Below are 20545 nucleotides of genomic sequence, written 5' to 3' on the forward strand. Positions count from 1 at the left end.
GCGCCTGGGTGGCTTAGTCGGTTAAACGTCCGACTTTCGCTTAGGTCATGATCTCGCGGTTCGTGGGTTCGAGACCCGCGTCGGGCTCTGTGCTGACTGCCAGCTCAGAGCCTGGAGCCTATTTCAGAGTCTGTATCTCTCTCTCTCTCTGACCCTCCCCTGCTCACGCTGTCTCTCTCTCTCTCCTAGAAATAAATAAAAATATTTAAAAAAATAAATAAATAAAAGATAAACACTTAAAATTACTGTCTAAAATTAAGTGTTCAATAATAATTAGTGCATATGACTGGTCTGCAAAATTGACCCAATCACAAAACAAAGAAATTAGATATTTTGCTTACCTGTATTAAGACATTATCTATTGCTGTCTGCACCTCTAAGATGAGGCTGTAGCTGGCATCATCTTTATTTAATGTAAACTTATCATTTACACTAAATGAAGGTACTGCTGATTTTGCTTTGCTGGATTGGGAAGATTGTTGATATTTCTCTCTTTCCTGTAGTATCTTATACTGCAGATGTTCCAGCTCACTCCTAGAGAAAAACGTATACAACTGTCACCTACAAGTATAAACATTTGAAGTCCTTAGAATGATTACAAGAATTTGAGACATTTACTTGTACAAAATGGATTTTTATTATGACACTAGAACTAGAACTATGACACTAATACAAAGTTTTGTTTGTATGATTAACCAAACAATTCCACATTATTTATGTCTAATCTAAAAATTAAAACTCTGTCCCATACCAGCAATATTAATAAAGAATTGTAAGTATCAAGGCAGGTTGAAAATAATAAATTTTAACATATAAATCCAGTTACAGTTACATATAATACTAATCAGAAGGGAAACTAATTGTACTGGAGCAGAGAAACAATATTAGATTTAATTTGAAGAAACAACATGTGTAAAACCAGTAAATATATGCCTTTCAGTAAAAATTAGGTGAAACAGACAAAATAAGGAGGCTGTGGAGTACTAACATTTTGGGAACCACAAGATGACCATGAGCCAGCAGTATAGCTGAGGTTCTTCTATCAAGTGTTGAAAAGGATTCTGCTAACATTGAACTATACAGGCATTGCTTCATTGCTTAGAGTCACTCCAGTTAAAGGGAAACACCATATGCAAATGTAGCAACTAGTAACTGAGAAACAACAACATGAGGCTTAGGCAGCCCCCAACATGAGGCTTAGCCAGCCCTAACTTAGGGTGAAAAGTCTGGGTAAGAGCTTGAAAGGGATTTGTGCAATAAACAAAGGAAAAGATTCATTCCTACAAGAAATATTTACTTAGTGCCTCATATGTGCCTATGTTGAAGGTACTGAATGAACAAGACAGACAAGCTTCTCATGAGCTTACATCCCACTGGAATCAGGAGGGACAGACTCGGTTATAAATATAAGGTATTATACTGAGGATGTGAGATAATAGTCATTAATTCTGCTTGGTTTCCTTATTACATGAATGTTGGAACTTGGAGTCCTAGTGGCTGTGCTAACCTGACTTGTGATAAACTTATGGTGTAGTGTTAGTGAACTAGTCCTTGTGGTATTTTGCTGCCTTAAAAACTTACATAGCCCTCAGTGACCACCAAAAACAGATCGGCCTCACCGCCCCCAAGAGGTTGTAAGGGTTGAAATAGGGAAAGTAGTCATTAGAAGTTTCAGCAGCTCCTACTTTATTGTATGAAGCAATTTTACTTGAGTCTGGGGTCTCTTTTCATAGGACTTGTCAAACTGAACAGGCCACAGAAGCAATCCCTGTGTCTAAAGGAGTCATTACTCATTTCCAGTAAGAAAACTGATAAACCAATGTTACAGATTCATAAGCGTTCACAGGAGCAGTAAACATTATAATTAAGAAGGAATACAGTTGTCTGTGTTGGTTTTATTTCTAATGTCTGTGAAAAAACAAACCATTACAATTATCTATGACTAAACAAATGAAAAATACAATTTTTGATCTAAGAAAAAGTCAGTATAGAATAAAGTAATATTTTTATAAAAAATATAAAAGGTATATTTCTAACTGTAAAATACTAACAGCACTTACTGCAAATTTTCCCAAACTGATAAATTTTATTTAAAAAGGTGACAAAATAATTGTATAATTCCTTCCAATAAAAGATATTGCATCATTAGTAATAAAAAACCACACACTTTATAAAATTAAAAAAAAGTAAACAAAAAAACCCAAAATTACCTTAAGTTAGAAATTTTATTTTGCATCTCCTGATTAATTTTTACTTCTTCTCCTGGTCCACTTTCCTTACGTACAGGCTCTGTTGTCAGACCTGTAACCCAGCCTGTAGAGATGAATTACAATCATACACCATTAAGCACTACTAGTATTAAAAGAAACCCCAATACATATGTCCCTTTATCCACTAACATCAACCTTATTTAGTCTTAGGACTTATTCTCCTTCAAAAAATAAAATAAAACAAAAAAATTTATCAAGCTGGAAAACATTCAAGCCATAAAGCAACTACTTAATAAGCATTCTGTGATACTATTTTTATTTTGCCTAAACTACTATAATACTTAGGAGTATCTTTCACTTCTCAATTTATAGTTTTAGTTTTTAAGTATGAAATAAGCCAACACATTCTAGCAAGTTCAAAAATACTGATGAATTAGAAGGGTCCTTCAAAAATCAGTTATATCAAAAGTTAAACTTTTTTTTTTTGCAAGGCATTGCTTATTTTAAGAATGTAAAAAAATCACTAACTCAAAAGCAAGGGAATTTTTATAAGAAATATAGACAGTAACAAAACATAAACTAAGTGGGGCGCCTGGGTGGCTTAGTCGGTTAAGCGTCCGACTTTCGCTTAGGTCATGATCTCGCGGTTCGTGGGTTCGAGCCCCGCGTCGGGCTCTGTGCTGACTGCCAGCTCAGAGCCTGGAGCCTGTTTCAGCCTGTGACTCCCTCTCTCTCTGACCCTCCCCTGCTCACGCTGTCTCTCTCTCTCTCCTAAAAATAAATAAAACAAACAAACAAACAAAAAAAAAACATAAACTAAGTTTCAGTAAATACTTCTTTTTAAACCAATGAATATCATTTACTTTTCAAAGATTAACTAGAACATGGTAAGTACTCTATTATTCACATATTAACTCTTTTATAAACCAGTACATCTACTCCTTCCCTCCTTAGTTTTTAACCAATAAAGGTTTTAATGTTGTATATAAGACTGATTTACTAAAAACACTTGTTTTAAAAAAGTTATCATCAAAGATAATTTATTAAGGTGCACCTGTGTCAGTTAAGGGTCTTTCAGCTCAGGTCCTGATCTCAGGATTATGAGATTGAGCTTTATGTTGAGCCCTGGGCTGAGCATGGAGCCTGCATGAGATTCTCTCTCTCCCTCTCTCTCTACTCCTCCTGATTCATGCTCGCTTATTCTCATGCACTCTCAAAATAAACATTTAAAAAAATAATTTATTAAATGTATGTTTTTTCTTACGGGTCCTTTCTTTACCTATGATCATTTCCCTTACCTGAATATGTGGATACCACAATTTCATCATAGCCTTCTTTCCCTACACAACCACCTTGGATAGATGTGACACTTTCAGACAACATCTAAAATAAATTTAAGATCAAGCAATTCATTAATAACTAAAATGTTCACAGACATATTAAAATAAGCCATAAAACTTATTTTCCTGTCTCCAGACATTCAAAATACATTTATTGAATACTTATTGGAAACAATAAGATTGGAAAGGCAAAAATCCTGCACAAATGGCAGAAAATCCCAGTGCTTTTAAATTTGGGGAAAAGAAAATTGAAAATGACTCATATATTTGTGTGTAGCACTCAGCCATAGTAGCTACATAATGAGCAAAAATGATTTATTTATATAAAGAAGGATTTTTTTTTAATCACATAAGCAAAATTCCCAACATGTTTAGTCTATCATCTGAATTCTACATACCACCTCTCATGTGTTTTTTCCAAACAGTTTTTGGAAATGAATAAAGAATAAAGTTTTTTAGATGAATAAAGGAGATGATAGCCTCTATTAAACCTTTAGGGAATTTTTATCCCCATATTATCTATGTAATACACTTTGTCTATACATCACAACATCTGTGTTTGCTGATCTGCAGTTAAAGCTGGGAATCAGGGGTAGCACTAGTAGAGAAATCAGACAAATAAAAGCTGATACTGAGTTGTTGTTTTAAAACAGCCTCAATCCATCCTGCATAAAGCAGGATGTGAAAACCCTGGCCTGGAGAACACTACTTCATGAAAATGAAAGATTCATTTTACAGCAGAATGATTCTCCATGTAACTCTTTACCTTGGCATAAACAAGCTTAACTACATTTAAAATCTGTGGACTAAAATTACTCTTATGTAGTAATTCTTATTTGGTACACTCTTGGGTGGCTAGAAATGAAATTGTAACTTTTCTCTCTGCTTAAGGATGTTTTGATATTGTTCTACTTTAAAACAACAGTCTCGTTTATGTACCCAAATATATAAATGTTACTCCTGTAATCCACTATGCATTACAGAAACTAAGGCAAAATAATATTTCAGATATACAATATTTAGAAACCAAATGAAGAAGTAATTTTTTTATTTAGCTGGAATGCAATAGTCTGTTATTCAAACACAAGAGTAGTCTAGAGAAGATTTTGATAACATCAAGGCAGCAATATTCTAAGCCAAACACAAGATTTTAATATATTTAATAAAATCCAAACCATCACAGTCATCTCTATAATTATTTGATGACTAGTAAGCATATATAGTCTTTTTAAAAGAACTGACCTGATCAAATCGTAGAACAGGCTCATTTGCACTGTCAAAACTATACACTTCCACCATTCCATCATCTCTCCCAACAAGTAAATCTTTAACCCCATCACCCACAATGTCAAAGCTGTCAACACACAAAATACCTTTAAAAAAAGATGATAGTGGTGACAAGTTATTAATAAAACTAGTATTACAGTCAAGTACAAAGTAAGACTGACAAAAAAATGTATAGACTGAATCCGAATGGGGAAAAAACAACAGAAAACTTGGAGCTTAATCAGGTGTCCTCTTTTCCACCCACATTCATCCATTTCCAAGACTTTAAATATAATCTAAATGGAAATGGCTCCTAAGTTTTTATCTCTAGCTCTGGCCTCTCCCCAGAACTCCAGGCTCATACATCCAAGACTCTTTACAGTATCTTCTTTCAGACATCCATTTGCTTCTCAAACTTCCCATGCGCCAAAGAAAATTCTTCATTCCCCTTTAGCACACCCCCCGAGTGGTCCTTCCCCAAACTCTTCTCATCTCAGTAAGGTATCACCCAGTTGCTCAGGCCAAAAATCTAGACTACATCTCTGATTCCTCTCTTTCTCTCACTGCCCAGACCAAATCCCTTAGCAAATCTTACCAGCTCTATCTCCAGAATATATAGTGAAATTGAGTCCTTTCAATTTCCATCTACCATTGGCCTAGCCCAGACCACCTATCTGTAGTCTAGACTAAAATAAATTCTAACAACTATAACAATGATTTCCTAACTGATCTCCATACTTTGAATTTTGGGCTGCTTTCCCAAATCCATTCTCCCTGGTATGCTTTTTGTTTTGTGTTGTTTTGGTAGATTAGATCATATCATACTCTCCAAAGATTCCCACTGCACTTAGATTAAAATTCAACACTTTTCCAAGGCCCACAAGGATCTACATGATGGCCTTATGCTACGTCTCTGACTCCTCTTGCCATGCTAATGCATTTAGTCACACTAGTCTTCTCTTTGCTACTCAAATAAACCAAGTCTACCTATGCCTCAAGTCCTCTGCCCTGATTTTTTCCTCTTTCTGGAGCATAATTTCCCCCCAAATTTTTACATTACTAATTCCTTTTTTTTTTTTATCAATCAGATCTCAGCTCAAATTTCACCTCTTATGAGACACCTTCTATTATCATGCAGTCTAAAGTTTCTTCCATCCATCCATCACTAATGAATCACTCTCTGAGATTTTTTTCAGATAACTTAGGTGAAGTTATCTTACTTATTCATTTGTTTATTCTCTGTCTCCCCTAACAAGTATTTGTGGAAGAAATAAATGAATATATGAATAGAATACGTATAAATAGTCATTTTACTACTTTCTAAGTCATATTTAAATTTCCTCAGAAAAGTATAAATCCTTTAGAAAACAGGAGCATTCCCTGACTCACTGTACTTCTTCCTTGCTTCATATCAAATACTCCTAAACTCCAATTAATTCTCTACCAATGAATAATGGATTAGATCTTATGGATGGACATTAGCCCACAAAATCCTACCTATCCTAAATTACTATTAGCATTGCTTAATTAAAAAATGATGCCAACATATGACACACCTGGAAGTAAACAAAGAATAAATAAATCTGAGGTGGCTCTGGGAATTGTTAAGTCTACCAAACACTATGAATAAATAAAACAGAATGAACTATATAAAATTTAGGATATTTAATAATCAATGACATTCCAGAATAATAAACTACATCAAAACATACCTCCCCGCTTTTTCTCATTTCGAATTTCCCACTTGTGTATTGGTTTGGAGGTAGTAATCTGAATAAGCCCAAGTTTTCCATCTGACGTTCCAAACAAAAGGTCTTCTCCAGAGTCACCTAGTTTATAATTATAGTCAACATGTTATATTTATCCCATAACTCAGAAGACCTCCTTAAAACTGAAAATTTTTCACATACATGGACTTTAATGTAAAAATCTCATTAAACAATATAAAAAGACAGAAAACTTAATTTGAGAGGATGGTTAGTCACAATATTTTATAAACTAAGAGATAAGACCCTTCCTTATCATCTAACTTTAAGATGAGGAAACTGAAAATTGAACTTCAGTAATTCATTATTATTAGTTACCGGCAAGTTATCAGATGACTACTGTCTCAATTCCAGTTGATTAATATATATTAAATGATTAAAAACTCAACATATAGTTAAATGATTAACTATACTTAATATATAGTTAAATGATTAAAAACCTGAAAAACCCTTATTTTATCGTGATTACCGCCATTTCCATTGTGTAGTGCTAAAACAGTAGGTGGCCCAGGAACTTCAGTTTCATACATCACGTCAGAGCCCTGAAGGAGAACAAATATTTTAAAACTGAAACAGAACACAAATTTAAAATAATATACATACTCATACTCCTTGATAACATCAACATTCATATAATGAACTCTAGAATAAAACTGCCTAAAAAAGTTAGCCTGTGATTATTAACTTGCATTTCATTAGTAATTTTGTATATGTTAACTCATTTTATTTTTTTAATTTAATTTTTTTTTACATTTATTTATTTTTGAGAGACAGAGTAAGACAGAGCGTGAGCAGGGTAGAGGCAGAGAGAGAAGGAGACACAGAATCCGAAACAGGCTCCAGGCTCTGAGCGAGCATTCAGCATAGAGCGTGACACGGGGCTCGAACCCACAAACTGTGAGATCATGACCTGAGCCGAAGTCGGAGGTTCAACCGACTGAGCCACTCAGGCGCCCCCTAACTCATTTTAAAATATGTAAAGATCAATAAGAAATATTTAAAACAATCTACGCTTACAATACTTTTCATTTTAAATACCTTGTTTGCCTGAAAATTGACACTGGGAAATTTTCCTATCAAGCTTTCCAGGAACAAGTTGTTTGTTCTGTTTTCTTTAATTCAGAGCACAAATATTTAAACAGACCTAAAGTTACTTCCTAAGGAAAATTCTGGCCTTGCCTTTGGGTATTTCCAAAACCTACTCCAGTGAGAGGCAGAGTGCCTGTTATTTAGATAAGAAAATAAGTTATGTCCATTTATTTGTCTCTCTCAAAATTCTGCCACTTGTAATGTTTTCATTTAGTATACAGTATTTTGTGAAGCTATTAAAGAATGAGGTACTTATAAGTACTTAAAGTTACATGGAAAAAATATCTATGATATATCATTCAGTGAAAAAAAGAACTTGTGAAATTATAGTAAATATGTAATAACATTTTTGTTAAATCAAATATATATTGAATATATAAAAGTCATGTGCTTTATCTTTTATTTAAAATTACATTTGAGATTTCATAGATATCAACTATATAAACACAAAAGAATACATAAGAAAACGAAAAAAAAGGCTACCTCTGGGGCAATGGATAATGGGGAGTAGATGGGGAGGTTGGAAGTATGAAGGGCAGACCAAAGGTTTCAAGTTTTAACTTCTCATAAATCCTTAGTGAATTTTTTTTTATAGTAAGCACATGGATCTCTTCTAGTTAAACAAAGCAGAACCTATAATCAGCTGAAACAATTTCTAATTGAATACTAGCTCCTGTTAAAAGCCTTATTCAAACCATTCATATTTGGGAGCACAGGCTGTAGAAGAAATTAATCATTCATGCCTCTAGTATGAATCTTGAACATTATTTTCCCATGGGGGGAAAACCCCTCAAAGAACCACTGGATTTGTCCTTCTATAAAAGGACTGATACCAAGAAATGGCCATCTGACTATGAAATTCCAAAGAATGAGATAGCTTGTGATGGCACAGAATAAACAGCTAGACTTTTTTGTTCAACTGCACTATCATCAGCCTAAGTTTCTGATCCAAATAGTCTACCTGTTCTATGTTATTTGCATTAAACTTTAGTTTATGGATACCGGTATGTGCACATATGTGTACTTTATTGAAAGTCACTTTTGAAAAGACATAGGTGTAACTATTATACTAATAACAGTATCTTATGCATCATGGTTTTTAATAGAAATATAAGGACAATAAAATGATTTTTCCCTCTATCATTCATTTATTTACCCAACAATTAAGTTTACTGGGTGCTTATTTTGTTGCACATATTGTCATAAATATGGAATAAACTCAAATGATACAACCCTTGATCTCAACTATTCCTTCTTTGTTAAAGCCTAACATCCACTCCTCAACCCATTTCCTCCATTAATTTGATTCTGATGGGGGAGGGAAGGATAATGGAGGAAGAAGGCCAAAAAAAAAAAAAAAAAAAGCTGGAAAGGGTTCTATAGCAAAGGCACTCCATTCAGAGTGGACTAACTCAGAAATTATGTATGGGGGTGGGGAGAAGCATCATTTTTCCATATATGCCTCTTAAAGCTCGCCAAAGATCTTAATACATTTGCCTCAAGTTAAAAAAAAAATTAACTTTCCAATCAAAAGGCATTTTTTCCAGATATAATTTTAAGTAAGACATTTAAAGTGGTAGTAATAAATAATTTATCTTAAGTACACATTGTTCAGTAATATTTTTTTACATAAATTATGAAAAACGATAAAAATGAAAATCACAGAAACCTGTAAAACTCTGAGCACTCTGTCCTGGCATGCCAATACCGGTGTTATACTAGGTAATCTTTCCACTGGAAGGCAGATGACATCATTGATTTTGTCCCCAGAAAGGTAATAATGTTGGTCTTTGCAGTCACAGTAATGGTTATAGATGTAGCTTGCACTGAGAAAGAGGTCTGAGCCAGATACATGCCTGAGAACATTAAAAGTAATACAAAATATCCATATTTTAAAAAATAATAATAGAAAACTCCTGAATTTTTTTGAGATGAAAATAAGTTTATACAGTTTCTATCATTTTATCACAGATTTAAAGAATAACTTTCTTCCTCATTTCCTCTACTTAATTTGTAGCCGTTAGGTATAACACTGATTTTGAAAGCTAAAAATGAAGACCTTAAGTTTTTATGCATCTCAAAAATTAAGCTCAGAAAAACTGAAAATAAAGACAATGATAATTTAACTATTAATTGTCTACATCTGAAGACAATAAGAAAAAAGGAACTTTTTTTTGTATGTGTACTATGTGCCAAGCACTGTCCTAAATGATTTACATGGATTACATGGATTAGTTTAATTCTCATAATTCTGGAAACCAGGGACCATTATTATCCCTTTTCATAGAGAACAGTAAAATGTTAGGTAACTTGCCTAATGGCACACAACTAGTAGTGGAGTAGACTGCATCAGGTGGCTTTTAGCTCTAGAGTTAGCTTACTACTACACTGTCTAGTAAAGGCTGTTGGAAATGAATCTACTTTAAACTAAATGATAAACATTGAAACAAAATGATTTCATTAGATTTTTATCTTGAAAAGAGAAATAAAAAAGTTCATATAAAATTATATTTAACAAAATTTAGGCAATAATCATAACAACATTCTAATTCTTATATCAATTCCTGTTTTCACTGGGGGAGATGAAATTTGACAAGAATTATATACTAGTTTATTATCTTTCACTTGGGAAGGTAATTTTATTTGAAAGTTTCACATATTTCTCTACTTCTAAAGACTAGTTAAAAAATTTTGGTATTATAATTATTCCTTATCCTATAATGATCCTCACTGATTTTCTCTTCTTCCATTATTGCTTAAGTAGCCTTACTTTGCAGCTCTGCATACGATTTCAGTAGTCCTCAGTATCGTTTTCATCAACCTAACAAAATTTTATCTTTTCAAGATATAAAGTTTCATCTTGAAATCCATCTGTATTACATTTGCAGTTATACTGCAGTTACACATTTTCAAAGTACTGCCTACAATCACTATTGTTGACAAGAGTGGGGATAGATGGAAGCATTAAGCAGGGAAGGGATGCATAAGTGGTAACCAACTTTTTAAGTGTTCTCTTATTAAAAACTGTCAAGTTATAGCCTTGTTTTCCTCTGCACCCTTATAAATTTGAGGATTTAGACAATAAATTTTAAAAAATTAAGTGAAGATCCTCTCCATCTCACCACTGCCACTCCAGAAAAACCATTTAAGAAACTAGCAAGAGAGACTACTGGCTGGGAAATGCCTTATCTTCCTCAAACCTCTGCCCATATATCCTTCTGAATCTGAGTGATGATAATTATTAATTATTTTGATTTTAGTATTTTATAATTATCATTGGCCATGTCTATCTACAAAAGCATTTTAAAAGTATTCTATTCTTAGTAAATTCACTCCCACATGCCACTGTTTAATTCTTACCTAATCTCGCCAAACCAAAGTTCTGCAGCCTAGAAGTTAGGACATGCGATATGCATTATACATAATTACATAGGATAGCTGTGCATTACACGGAACTCTGGATTAAGTTAGTAGTTTTCACACCAAGGTCTGGTTGCTTATACAACTTGGATGCATCACAGTCAAAGGAAGAACTTTTTCCTTTTAACCCACTCCTAATAATTCTGATTCTGCAGGTATGAGTAAGAAATCTATTCTTTTAAGCTGCCAAGGGATTCTCTTCAGTAGTAGGTTTGAGGAGAGTGGGTTCGATAAACTTTAAAGCCCTTTTCAGCCCCACATGACTAAAAAAACTAAAATTTAAATTGCAAAATCTCACATATCTGAAAGCCATTAAGGGAGTTATTTCTTACTAAGTGTCTTAACTGATTTACCTAAAATTATATCGTATCAGTAGTTACCAACTTCGAAGGCCAGCTTTTTAACATAATGATGCTACCTCATAACCAAAATTACCAGACATCAAAGGAACAGGAACCTAAACACCTCTAGATTTCTTTTACTTTTTTCTTGTACACCTTGATTATGAATCAACTGAACCAATATAAATACTATGAGAGTCTTTAGAAAACACTTCAGCAACCAATTGGTTTTGTACAGATTCTAGGTTAATTAGTTTCTGACTAATAAAGTACCTTTAGACAATTTTACTTCCCAGGAAACCTATTAAGATATAAAGCTCAATCTGATGTTTGTCACCTATCTAAAATATTGTAAATGGATACGTAAAGATAAAAAAAAGGATGAACATACATAGCTTTAATGCTTTCAGTGAGGTTTGTTTCAAAAGAGAGGAACTGTTTTCCTCTCTTTGTGAAGCCTCTAATCTCAGATCCTGCAGCAATAAAAATTTTCTCCTGGGGTGTGTTAATAACCCCTCCTAGCTCCAATCTTGCAATCTTCTGCCCCGGTAAAGTCTTGAACACTGCCTGCAAAAATCATCAAGGAAAAAATAAAGAAGACAAATTTACTGTAAGCATGTTCCTTTACTATAAAAATACACTGTGATTTCAAAAACACAAAATATTATAGTTCCATTATATAGAAACATCTTGAGATACAAATGTATTTACTTCAGTGGGGCTTTAAGGTTTTGGGCTAAATATCTTCAAAATTTAGAATTGCCACACATATTTCAGCAACATCATTAAAATCTAAACTCCTGCAACTCAAAGTAGAGTTCATTAAGTCGTGGCATTAGTATGATTAACCTTATTAAGAAGGAAGACTTTCAAGCCCAACCCCAATTGTACTGAATGAGAACCTGCATTTTAACAAGATTCCTCCACTGGCTCCAATGAACATCTTTTTACACTTGAATCATCTTTTTAAAATTAATCTCTCTTGTTTACTTTATAATTTTTATAAATTTCAGTAGTATAAATAAAAGATTGAAGAATTTATTGAAAACCTGAATGTATAATTTGATATCTCTCTAACTAGAAACACCATTTGTATCATTAATTTCTTCCTGATTATTTTCCATATTATTATTGGTACCAGTTTCTCTCTCTCCCCTCTAATGACTTTATACAGAGAATAAAGTATGTGATAGAATATACAAATAATAAAAACACTGGGTTTCTGAGTGTTTACCCTATCCATCTTTTTATAAATTCTACATAATGTGTAGTGAATATGTAAGCGTTCCCAGCTCAGACCCATTGCTTGTAAACTATGATCTGTCAATATGATAATGTACTAATCACATCTTTGATTAGATTACATTAAGCTGCAAAGGTGATGGGATAGTCACTTCCATGTTATATTATGTTACATAAGACTCTACCTTAGCTGACTGGACAGATTTTCCTGCTGGCCTAAAGTAGGTCACCACGTTATGAGAGGGCCAGTGAGAGGACCACATGGCAAAGAACTGTGGGAGCCTCAAGCTGTTGAGAGCTGGCCCTGGCTTACAGACAGCAATAAAATGGGGACCTCAGTCCCACCACAGCAAGAATATAAATCCTGTCAACAACTATGTAAGCTTGGAATAGGACCCCAGCATCAGAAATGAATAGAGCCTAGCTGGTATCTACACTGTAGCCATGTGAGACATGAACCCAGACTCCTGACTCACAGAAACTATGAGCTAATAGTATTGATTTAAACCCCCAAAAGTAATCTGTTACACACCACAGAAAATTAATACATCACCCTGGATGTCAAAGGTGTTTTACAGCTAGCTAGCACACGACTGTGGTGTTGCCTGTAGCCTCATACTTCATGTAACTACTTTTCTCACAATGGATTTTTCATTGTTTTTAGGACAATTTTAACCTAAGAGTATTCAACAATTAGTGCATTTCTCTTTTAGAAAATCAGTCAGTTAGGTGTCTGACTTTTGGGTCTTGATCTTGGGGTCATGAGTTTGGGCCACACGTTAGACTCCTTGTTGGGTGTGGAGCTTACAAAGAAAAAAGAAAAGAAAAGAGAAAGAGAAGAGAAGAGAATCCTTTTTTCTCCTAAAAAATAAAAAGCTATATATACATACCACCGCTTCTCCCTTCTTCATGCCAAAGCACATAACTACCCCATCGTGATCTCCAATAACCACCTACAATAGATTGAAGAGAATCTGAAATTACTATAACTATGCCTTATTAACTTGTATGGGGGAAACAAGATTCTCAAAATATAAATCATAATTTTGAAAGCAGAGATCAGAAAATCTAGGAAGTTGCCTGTGCAAAAAATAATACTCCAAGAAGTTACAAGAAAGGGGCAAAGTGAAGGTAGGGAGAACAATTATTGAAGTTCTTAGCGATATATTCTCTTCCTACAATGTAAAGAGAACAAGAGAACAGAAACAGAAATAGCAGGGAGGTAATATTTTTCTTTAACTAGAGCATAAGAATATGTTAAGATTAATTTTCAAAACAGATTATCAGTTAAAGTTGTGACTGACCTACTTGATAGTTTAAAAACCTTTTTAATAGAAAAATTTTGGTAAAAAAATTTTACCATATGTAAAAGTAGTCAGAATACTATAATGAATCCCCATGTATCCATCACTCAGCTTCAACAACTATCAACATGTAACCAATGGATTATTTTGAAGTAAATACAGATGGAGATTTTAACACTTATATCTCAGGAATTGGTAACCAAGCAGACAAAAGAGAAGGATCTAGATTTGAAAAACAACTACCTCTGATCTAATACGTATGTACATGTGTACGTACATATGCATGTGTACATATGTGTAGGATGTGTGTGTGTGCTCACATGTGCATAAATAAGCAATTCACTCACCCTAAGAATTAAATTATAAATGTTCTTTTCAAGCACACATTAGAAAATTGATGATGTATGAGGACATAAAACAAGTCTCTAATATCAAAGAATTGATGTTGTATAAGCCACATTCTTAGGCCTCTGACTCAACTTTGGGTGTGGGGGATCACAAATCCCTTTGTGCATTTGATGAAAGCTATGGACTTTCTTCCCAGAACAGTGAACATTCACAAATAATTATGCACACATTTTCAGATTTATGGATCTTTGGTACTGGCAGATTTCTATTCAGATGAAAAAATACTAAGAATAGTTAAGGTGTTGAGTTTTTTGTTTTTTTTAACACTACAGTACTCTAATACTTTGTGAAAATGGTAACTACAGGGATTCCCAAAGTGTGATTTTAGATTCCCAGGGTCAACAAGAACTTTGTAGGGAATCTGCCAAATGAAAACTATTTTTCTAAGTAAGTCTTTATTTTCCTTTTTTGCTAGGTTGACATTTACAATTATGATGCAGAGCAATGGTGAATAAAATTGCTGGTGTCTGGCAAGAATCAAAACAATGACAACAAAGCTTACTAGTGGTTGCTGTAATCTTCATCACCACTTGAGAGTAAAGAAAAAAATCAAACTTCATGTAAGAATGTTCTTGATGAAGCAAAAATATTATCAATCTTGTTGAATTTCTGGCCCTTGAGTCATGTCTTTTGAATATTTAGTGTGAGAAAATAAAAAATACGCATACTAAAAAGCACTTTTGCTTCATACCAAAAAGGACTTATATACTTGTTTCAGTCACAAGCTGAACTATTCAGTTTTTTCAGGAAATACAAATTTTAAGAATGAAAGAACAAGTGGCAACTGTTAACAATGGTTAAGGGGTGCCTGGGGGGCTCAGTCGGTTAAGTGTCTGACTTTTGGTTTCAGCTCAGGTCATGATCTCACTCGTGGTTTGTAAAGTCAAGCCCCACACGCACGAGCTCTGCCACTCAGCTCTGTGCTAACAGCGAGGAATCTGCTTGGGATTCAATCACTCCCTCTCTTTCTGCCCCTCCCTGGCTTTCTCTCTCTCTGTCTCAAAATAAATAAACATTAAAAGAAAAAGACAACTGGGAGCTTGGGAGGCTCAGTCGGTTGGGCATCCAGCTTCTTCATGAGCCTCACAGTCTGTGATTTGAGCCCCGCATGGGGCTCTGTGCTGAAGGCTAGCCTGGAGCCTGCTTCATATTCTGTGTCTCCTTCTCTCTCTGCCCCTCCCCCACTTGTGCTCGTTCTCTCAAAAATTTAAAAAAAAATTTAAAAAATAGAATAAAATAAAATATTAAAAAAAGACAATGGCTAATAGTAAGCTGTTATTAACACTTGGGTATTTGTAGACATTAAAAAAAAAAAAACAACCAAACAACTAATGGAAGTGAGCTTGTCATTTTAAAGGAAAACAATTGAGAGTATTTGCTCCCAAAGATAAAATTTGGGTCTTCAAGTGAAAATAAATACTTTGGAAGACTTGAATCTGCCACTGGTGAGCTTGACAGCTACCTCATAATTAACAACTTTTCTGATGAAATCAGTAATGATATCAACAAATGTGATTTGCTTTATATTCTATAATAACATTTGGAACAGTCAATATTTGAACATTCAACTTTTGGAAGATCTGTATAACTCAATGAACCAAAAATCTCAAATGACCACTATAGGAAGCTATAAAATCATACTTGGGTAAAAGATCCATTCAAAATGGTTTTTAATGTACCAAAGTATGAAAAGCTAATAATATGATTTCTTATCCCACATTGCAACTAATGTTTAAGAAACTACTATTTGTCAAGTATATGTGTTATATCAAATACAAAGAGTCATAATTACCTGCAAAAGCTATTTAAATAACTCCTATTTTCAACTATGTGTCTGTGTGAGCTGGATATTCTTTGATACTTCAACCAAAACAACAGGTTGAATGTAGAAAACAGACATGATGCCTTTGCTTACGCCAGACTAAACAATTTGCAAAATTGTAAAACAATGCCATTATTCTCACTTAATCCTCTTTTTGTTTTTGAAAATGCAGCTATTTTTCATTAAAAAGTTATTTATATAATAAACATGTAATAGGTTAATTATTTAAAAAATAAAATAAATCTTATACATTTCTCAGTTTCAATCTTAATATAGTAATCTTGAGAGATACAACCTACATAAACAAAAGTTCTTTAGTCCTCAATAATTTAAGAGTGTAAAAGGGTCCAAAGGCCAAAAAAGTTTGAAAAGTTCTGATCTAGGAGACCAAATACAATAAATAACAATCAGAAATCTGTTGATTTATCTGAGTAAAATGTTATTATATCAGAATACTGTATTTATTTTACAGCTATTAAAATATCCTACCAGTCTACTAAGAAATTATAATTGGCTTACAGAAATCATAGGATCAATATTTCTATAAAAATTATCATTATTGTTAAACAGAAAGTTCAACATCAAAATATTTAATTACTCTTAAAAATACAATGAAGTTTAAAAAGCATTTTCCTAGAGCACCTGGGTGGCTCAGTCAGTTTAGCATCCCACTTCAGCTCAGGTCATGATCTCATAGTCGGGGAGTTCCTGCCCGGCATGGGGCTCTGTGCTGACAGCTCAGAGCCTAGAGCTGGAGCCTGGAGCTTGCTTCTAATTCTGTGTCTCCTCCTCTCTCTGCCCCTCCCCCACTTGTGCTCTGTCTCTTTCTATCTCTCAAAATAAATAAATGCAGTGGCACCTGGGTGGCCCAGTTGGTTAAGTGTCCACTTTGGTTCAGATCATGATCTCATGGTTTATGGGTTCGGCCCTGTGTCAGGCTCTGTGCTGACAGCTCAGAGCCCGGAGCCTGCTTCAGATTCTGTGTCTCCCTCTCTCTGCCCCTCCCCTGCTCACACTCTGTCTCTCTCTCTCAAAAATAAACATTAAAAAATTTTTTTTAATAAAAATATTTTCCCTATATCCTATTGTGCTGTATGTTTCTTTCTTTCTTTCTTTCTTTTTTTTTAAATATTTTTATTTATTTCTAGGAGAGAGAGAGAGAGAGAGAGACAGCTTGAGCAGGGGAGGGCCAGAGAGAGAGGGAGTCACAGACTGAAACAGGCTCCAGGCTCTGAGCTGGCAGTCAGCACAGAGCCCGACGCGGGGCTCGAACCCACGAACCGCGAGATCATGACCTAAGCGAAAGTCGGACGCTTAACCGACTAAGCTACCCAGGAACCCCTATGTTTCTTTTTTATATGCACAATCGGGTACACACTGAGTAAATTATTAACAAGAAAATGGAATATATTTTTCAACAAGTTTGCTCATACTATATTACAGATTGTACATAAAAATTATAACATCCAACTGTCTGTGGGTGTCCCTTGGTATTCCAACCTCTGTTCAAATTAAAACAAATTTATTTACATTTTAACATTAGCATTTTAAAAAGAGTAACTTACTAATAAAGGAATATAAACCTCTCCTCTGTCAGAGCTAAAGAGATAGGGAGAAAGAAACCAGGATCTCTACAGTACCTTTTGTGTAGCTCTATGTCTTGAGGCAGGAAGTAACTTCATAGTCTTCTGAGAGGTCACTCCCACCTAAGGAAACACACCAGCCACCTAGTGAATGTTTTCTGATACACTAATTTGAAATGATTACATAAGAGATTAAAAGGACCAGCAGATTCAGATCACAGTGAGCTTTATAACACAATTAATGATATGAAATAATTATTATCCGTGAACTTACTTTCAATGAAATACGCCACAAACCACAAAATATAGTAAACACTCCAAAATGGTAAAACTTATGATATAAAGTCGTCAAGCCAAAAATAATGTGACACTAGCGGCAACATACTTTATGAACGCATATTTTCAGAAACCTTCGTTAAAAATTTCCTACAGTTGTTAGAGTTTCTGTAAAGTGATTAAAAATCTTTGGAAATAGATTACAATTATTAAAAGTGCAACATAGAAGATTTTTGTGGAAATCCTGAACATGCTGAGGGCAATGTCATCCAATCGGATAGTGAGGACTATTTTACAAAAGGTATGGAAGAGGAAAACAGCAGGAAACTGTCACTAGTAACGCACAGTATGAGAAGAGGCAGGGAGGAGGCAGACATTGCAGCAAACAACAGATCCTGAAAGGGATTAAATATAGTGTATAAGTACAGCTTTATTCTGTATTCTAAGGAGCAGAATTAAAGTTTAAAGTAATCTATTTAGATTTGCATTTTTTTAAATGTTTTATTTATTTCTAGGAGAGAGAGAGAGAGACAGCGTGAAGCAGGGGAGGGTCAGAGAGAGAGGGAGTCACAGACCGGAACAGGCTCCAGGCTCTGAGCTGGCAGTCAGCACAGAGCCCCACGCGGGGCTCGAACCCACGAACCGTGAGATCATGACCTAAGCGAAAGTCGGACGCTTAACCGACTAAGCCACCCAGGCGCCCCTAGATTTGCATTTTTGAAACATCATTCTAACAAGTGATGTGAAGGATGGCTTGGAGGAGGTGAAGCTGGGGGTTAGGAGCCCAGATAAGAGGCTATTTCAATTACTGGAGAAAGAGAAGATGAGAACCTGAACTGGGGGTAATAGAGATGGAAAAAATGGGATCAAATCAAGAGATATTTAGGATATAAGAAGTAGTAGCCAAATGTGGTGACCAGTTCACTAAGGAAGATATTAAGGCGGGAAATACCTGGAGTAACTAACAGGGAAACTGGCCCTGCAAACGTTTGTATCATGAGCCAAAAGAGAATTACTGAAAAAGGAGATGAAAAAGAGGGACGGACGGCTAGGGCTGAAATACTGAGAGGCAGGATGGCCTAAGGGAGAGAACACCAGCTCTGGAGTCTTGAGACTCTGTTGAAGGAACGTCATTCTTTTCCGCTGTTAAGTAAATTACTTTCTCTGAGTCCCTGGACCCCCATCTATAACATTATCTACTCTAAGAATTTTTATGAAGAGTAAATAGTAATGAATGTTAAGCTCTTCGAAGAAATTGCATGCACAATAAACAGTTGTTGTTACTTTACTGATAATCTGGCTGGTGAGGTCCAGCTCAAAGTGAGAAGTGTGTGGAGCTCGAGAGAAGGGGCTGGGGAGAGGATGGAAGGAGATCGGGGAGTTACGGGCCCACCGGTGGCTGAAGCCAGGGAGGACTACTGCCCTGAAGAGGAATCCGAGATCACGCCGGATCTTTCTAGTATTCTAGGCATATTCTAGATATATACTCTATATAGAAATTATTGTATTTCTACATATGCTGGCGGGCGCCAGCAACGCGGGAGCGTGTGCCGCTTCTTTCCAAGTCCCCAGGGACCCTCAGGGATAAGCAGGAGCTGCCCGTGACGGCGACGAGGGCGCTGCACCCAGCCCCACTCCGCCGCTGCACTCGCGCCTGGTGACCCCGACAGACGTCACTGCAATGGCAAAATCCCCTCAGGGAGCCGCACCCGCTCCCGGCGACCCCGACAGATGTCAGTGGAAGGACAAAATCCTCTCAGGGAGCGGGGCTCGTCCGGCGCGGCGCCCGCTTTATCCCCTCGGGTTTACCTGTAGATAATCCGCTCGGTTTAAATGTAGGTCCATGATGGTGGCACCGACGCAGCGCCGGGACCGCACGGGAACTACAGAAGCTGCTGGACCTCGAGGGATACCCCTCGTGTCCCTCAGAAGAGCAACCCCAGCTACAAACGGTCTCAGTTGGGGATGCAGAGGCGTGGCGACACGGCTGCAGCGTCCAGTGTGACGTCAACACGTTCACGCGAGGGGAGCCCACGGCCAAAAAGGAAGCCTCGCCCCTATCCCAAAGGACCGCCCACTGACTTAACCTGCTCCAATCAGAGGCAGAGAGGAACGAAGGAAGTGATCCCAGACGCTAGAGAAAGGTGGTTTCCAGGGAGACTGGAGACGCAGTCTTGGCTCCACCCCCACCAGGGACTAGAGCGTCACCTCTTTAAGTCCTTCTCAGTGTAAACCCCTGATGTGAAACTTGTGTTGATTCTGAACTATTTTACTGACACGGGGAAGGGTCCTCCAAAGAATTAGGTTCCACCGTTATAGGCGTTAGCTTACCACAGTTTTGGCCTTACGGCCCCTTTCCAAAACTCTTAAACTATTGAGGACCCTAAAGATATTTTGTTTATAGAAGATCTGCTGATATTTACCATATTGGAAATTAGAACTGGAGGGGCCCATAGGTGACTCCGTTGGTTAAGCATT

The 20545-nt window shown here is 35.8% G+C and overlaps 1 protein-coding gene across 1 annotated transcript in view; it reads right to left on the minus strand.

Annotated features, from left to right (window-relative positions):
- Positions 1–20042, minus strand: part of BBS7 (Bardet-Biedl syndrome 7) — a 37990-nt gene extending 17948 nt beyond the window's left edge. Inside the window, exons 1-11 of the mRNA XM_077770884.1 lie at positions 19877–20042; positions 17849–17914; positions 13565–13627; positions 11824–11999; positions 9341–9527; positions 7052–7124; positions 6529–6645; positions 4793–4923; positions 3509–3593; positions 2211–2313; positions 342–534 (exon numbers count right to left, since the gene is read on the minus strand). Of these exons, the coding sequence (XP_077627010.1) occupies positions 342–534; positions 2211–2313; positions 3509–3593; positions 4793–4923; positions 6529–6645; positions 7052–7124; positions 9341–9527; positions 11824–11999; positions 13565–13627; positions 17849–17914; positions 19877–19912 (1230 nt within the window). The 5' untranslated portion in view covers positions 19913–20042. The remainder of the gene's footprint in view (positions 1–341; positions 535–2210; positions 2314–3508; positions 3594–4792; positions 4924–6528; positions 6646–7051; positions 7125–9340; positions 9528–11823; positions 12000–13564; positions 13628–17848; positions 17915–19876) is intronic.
- Positions 20043–20545: the final 503 nt, after the last annotated feature.

Source organism: Crocuta crocuta, unplaced genomic scaffold (genome assembly GCF_008692635.1).
Source record: "Crocuta crocuta isolate KB4526 unplaced genomic scaffold, BGI_CrCroc_1.0 scaffold331, whole genome shotgun sequence".
Classification (NCBI taxonomy): Eukaryota; Metazoa; Chordata; class Mammalia; order Carnivora; family Hyaenidae; genus Crocuta; species Crocuta crocuta.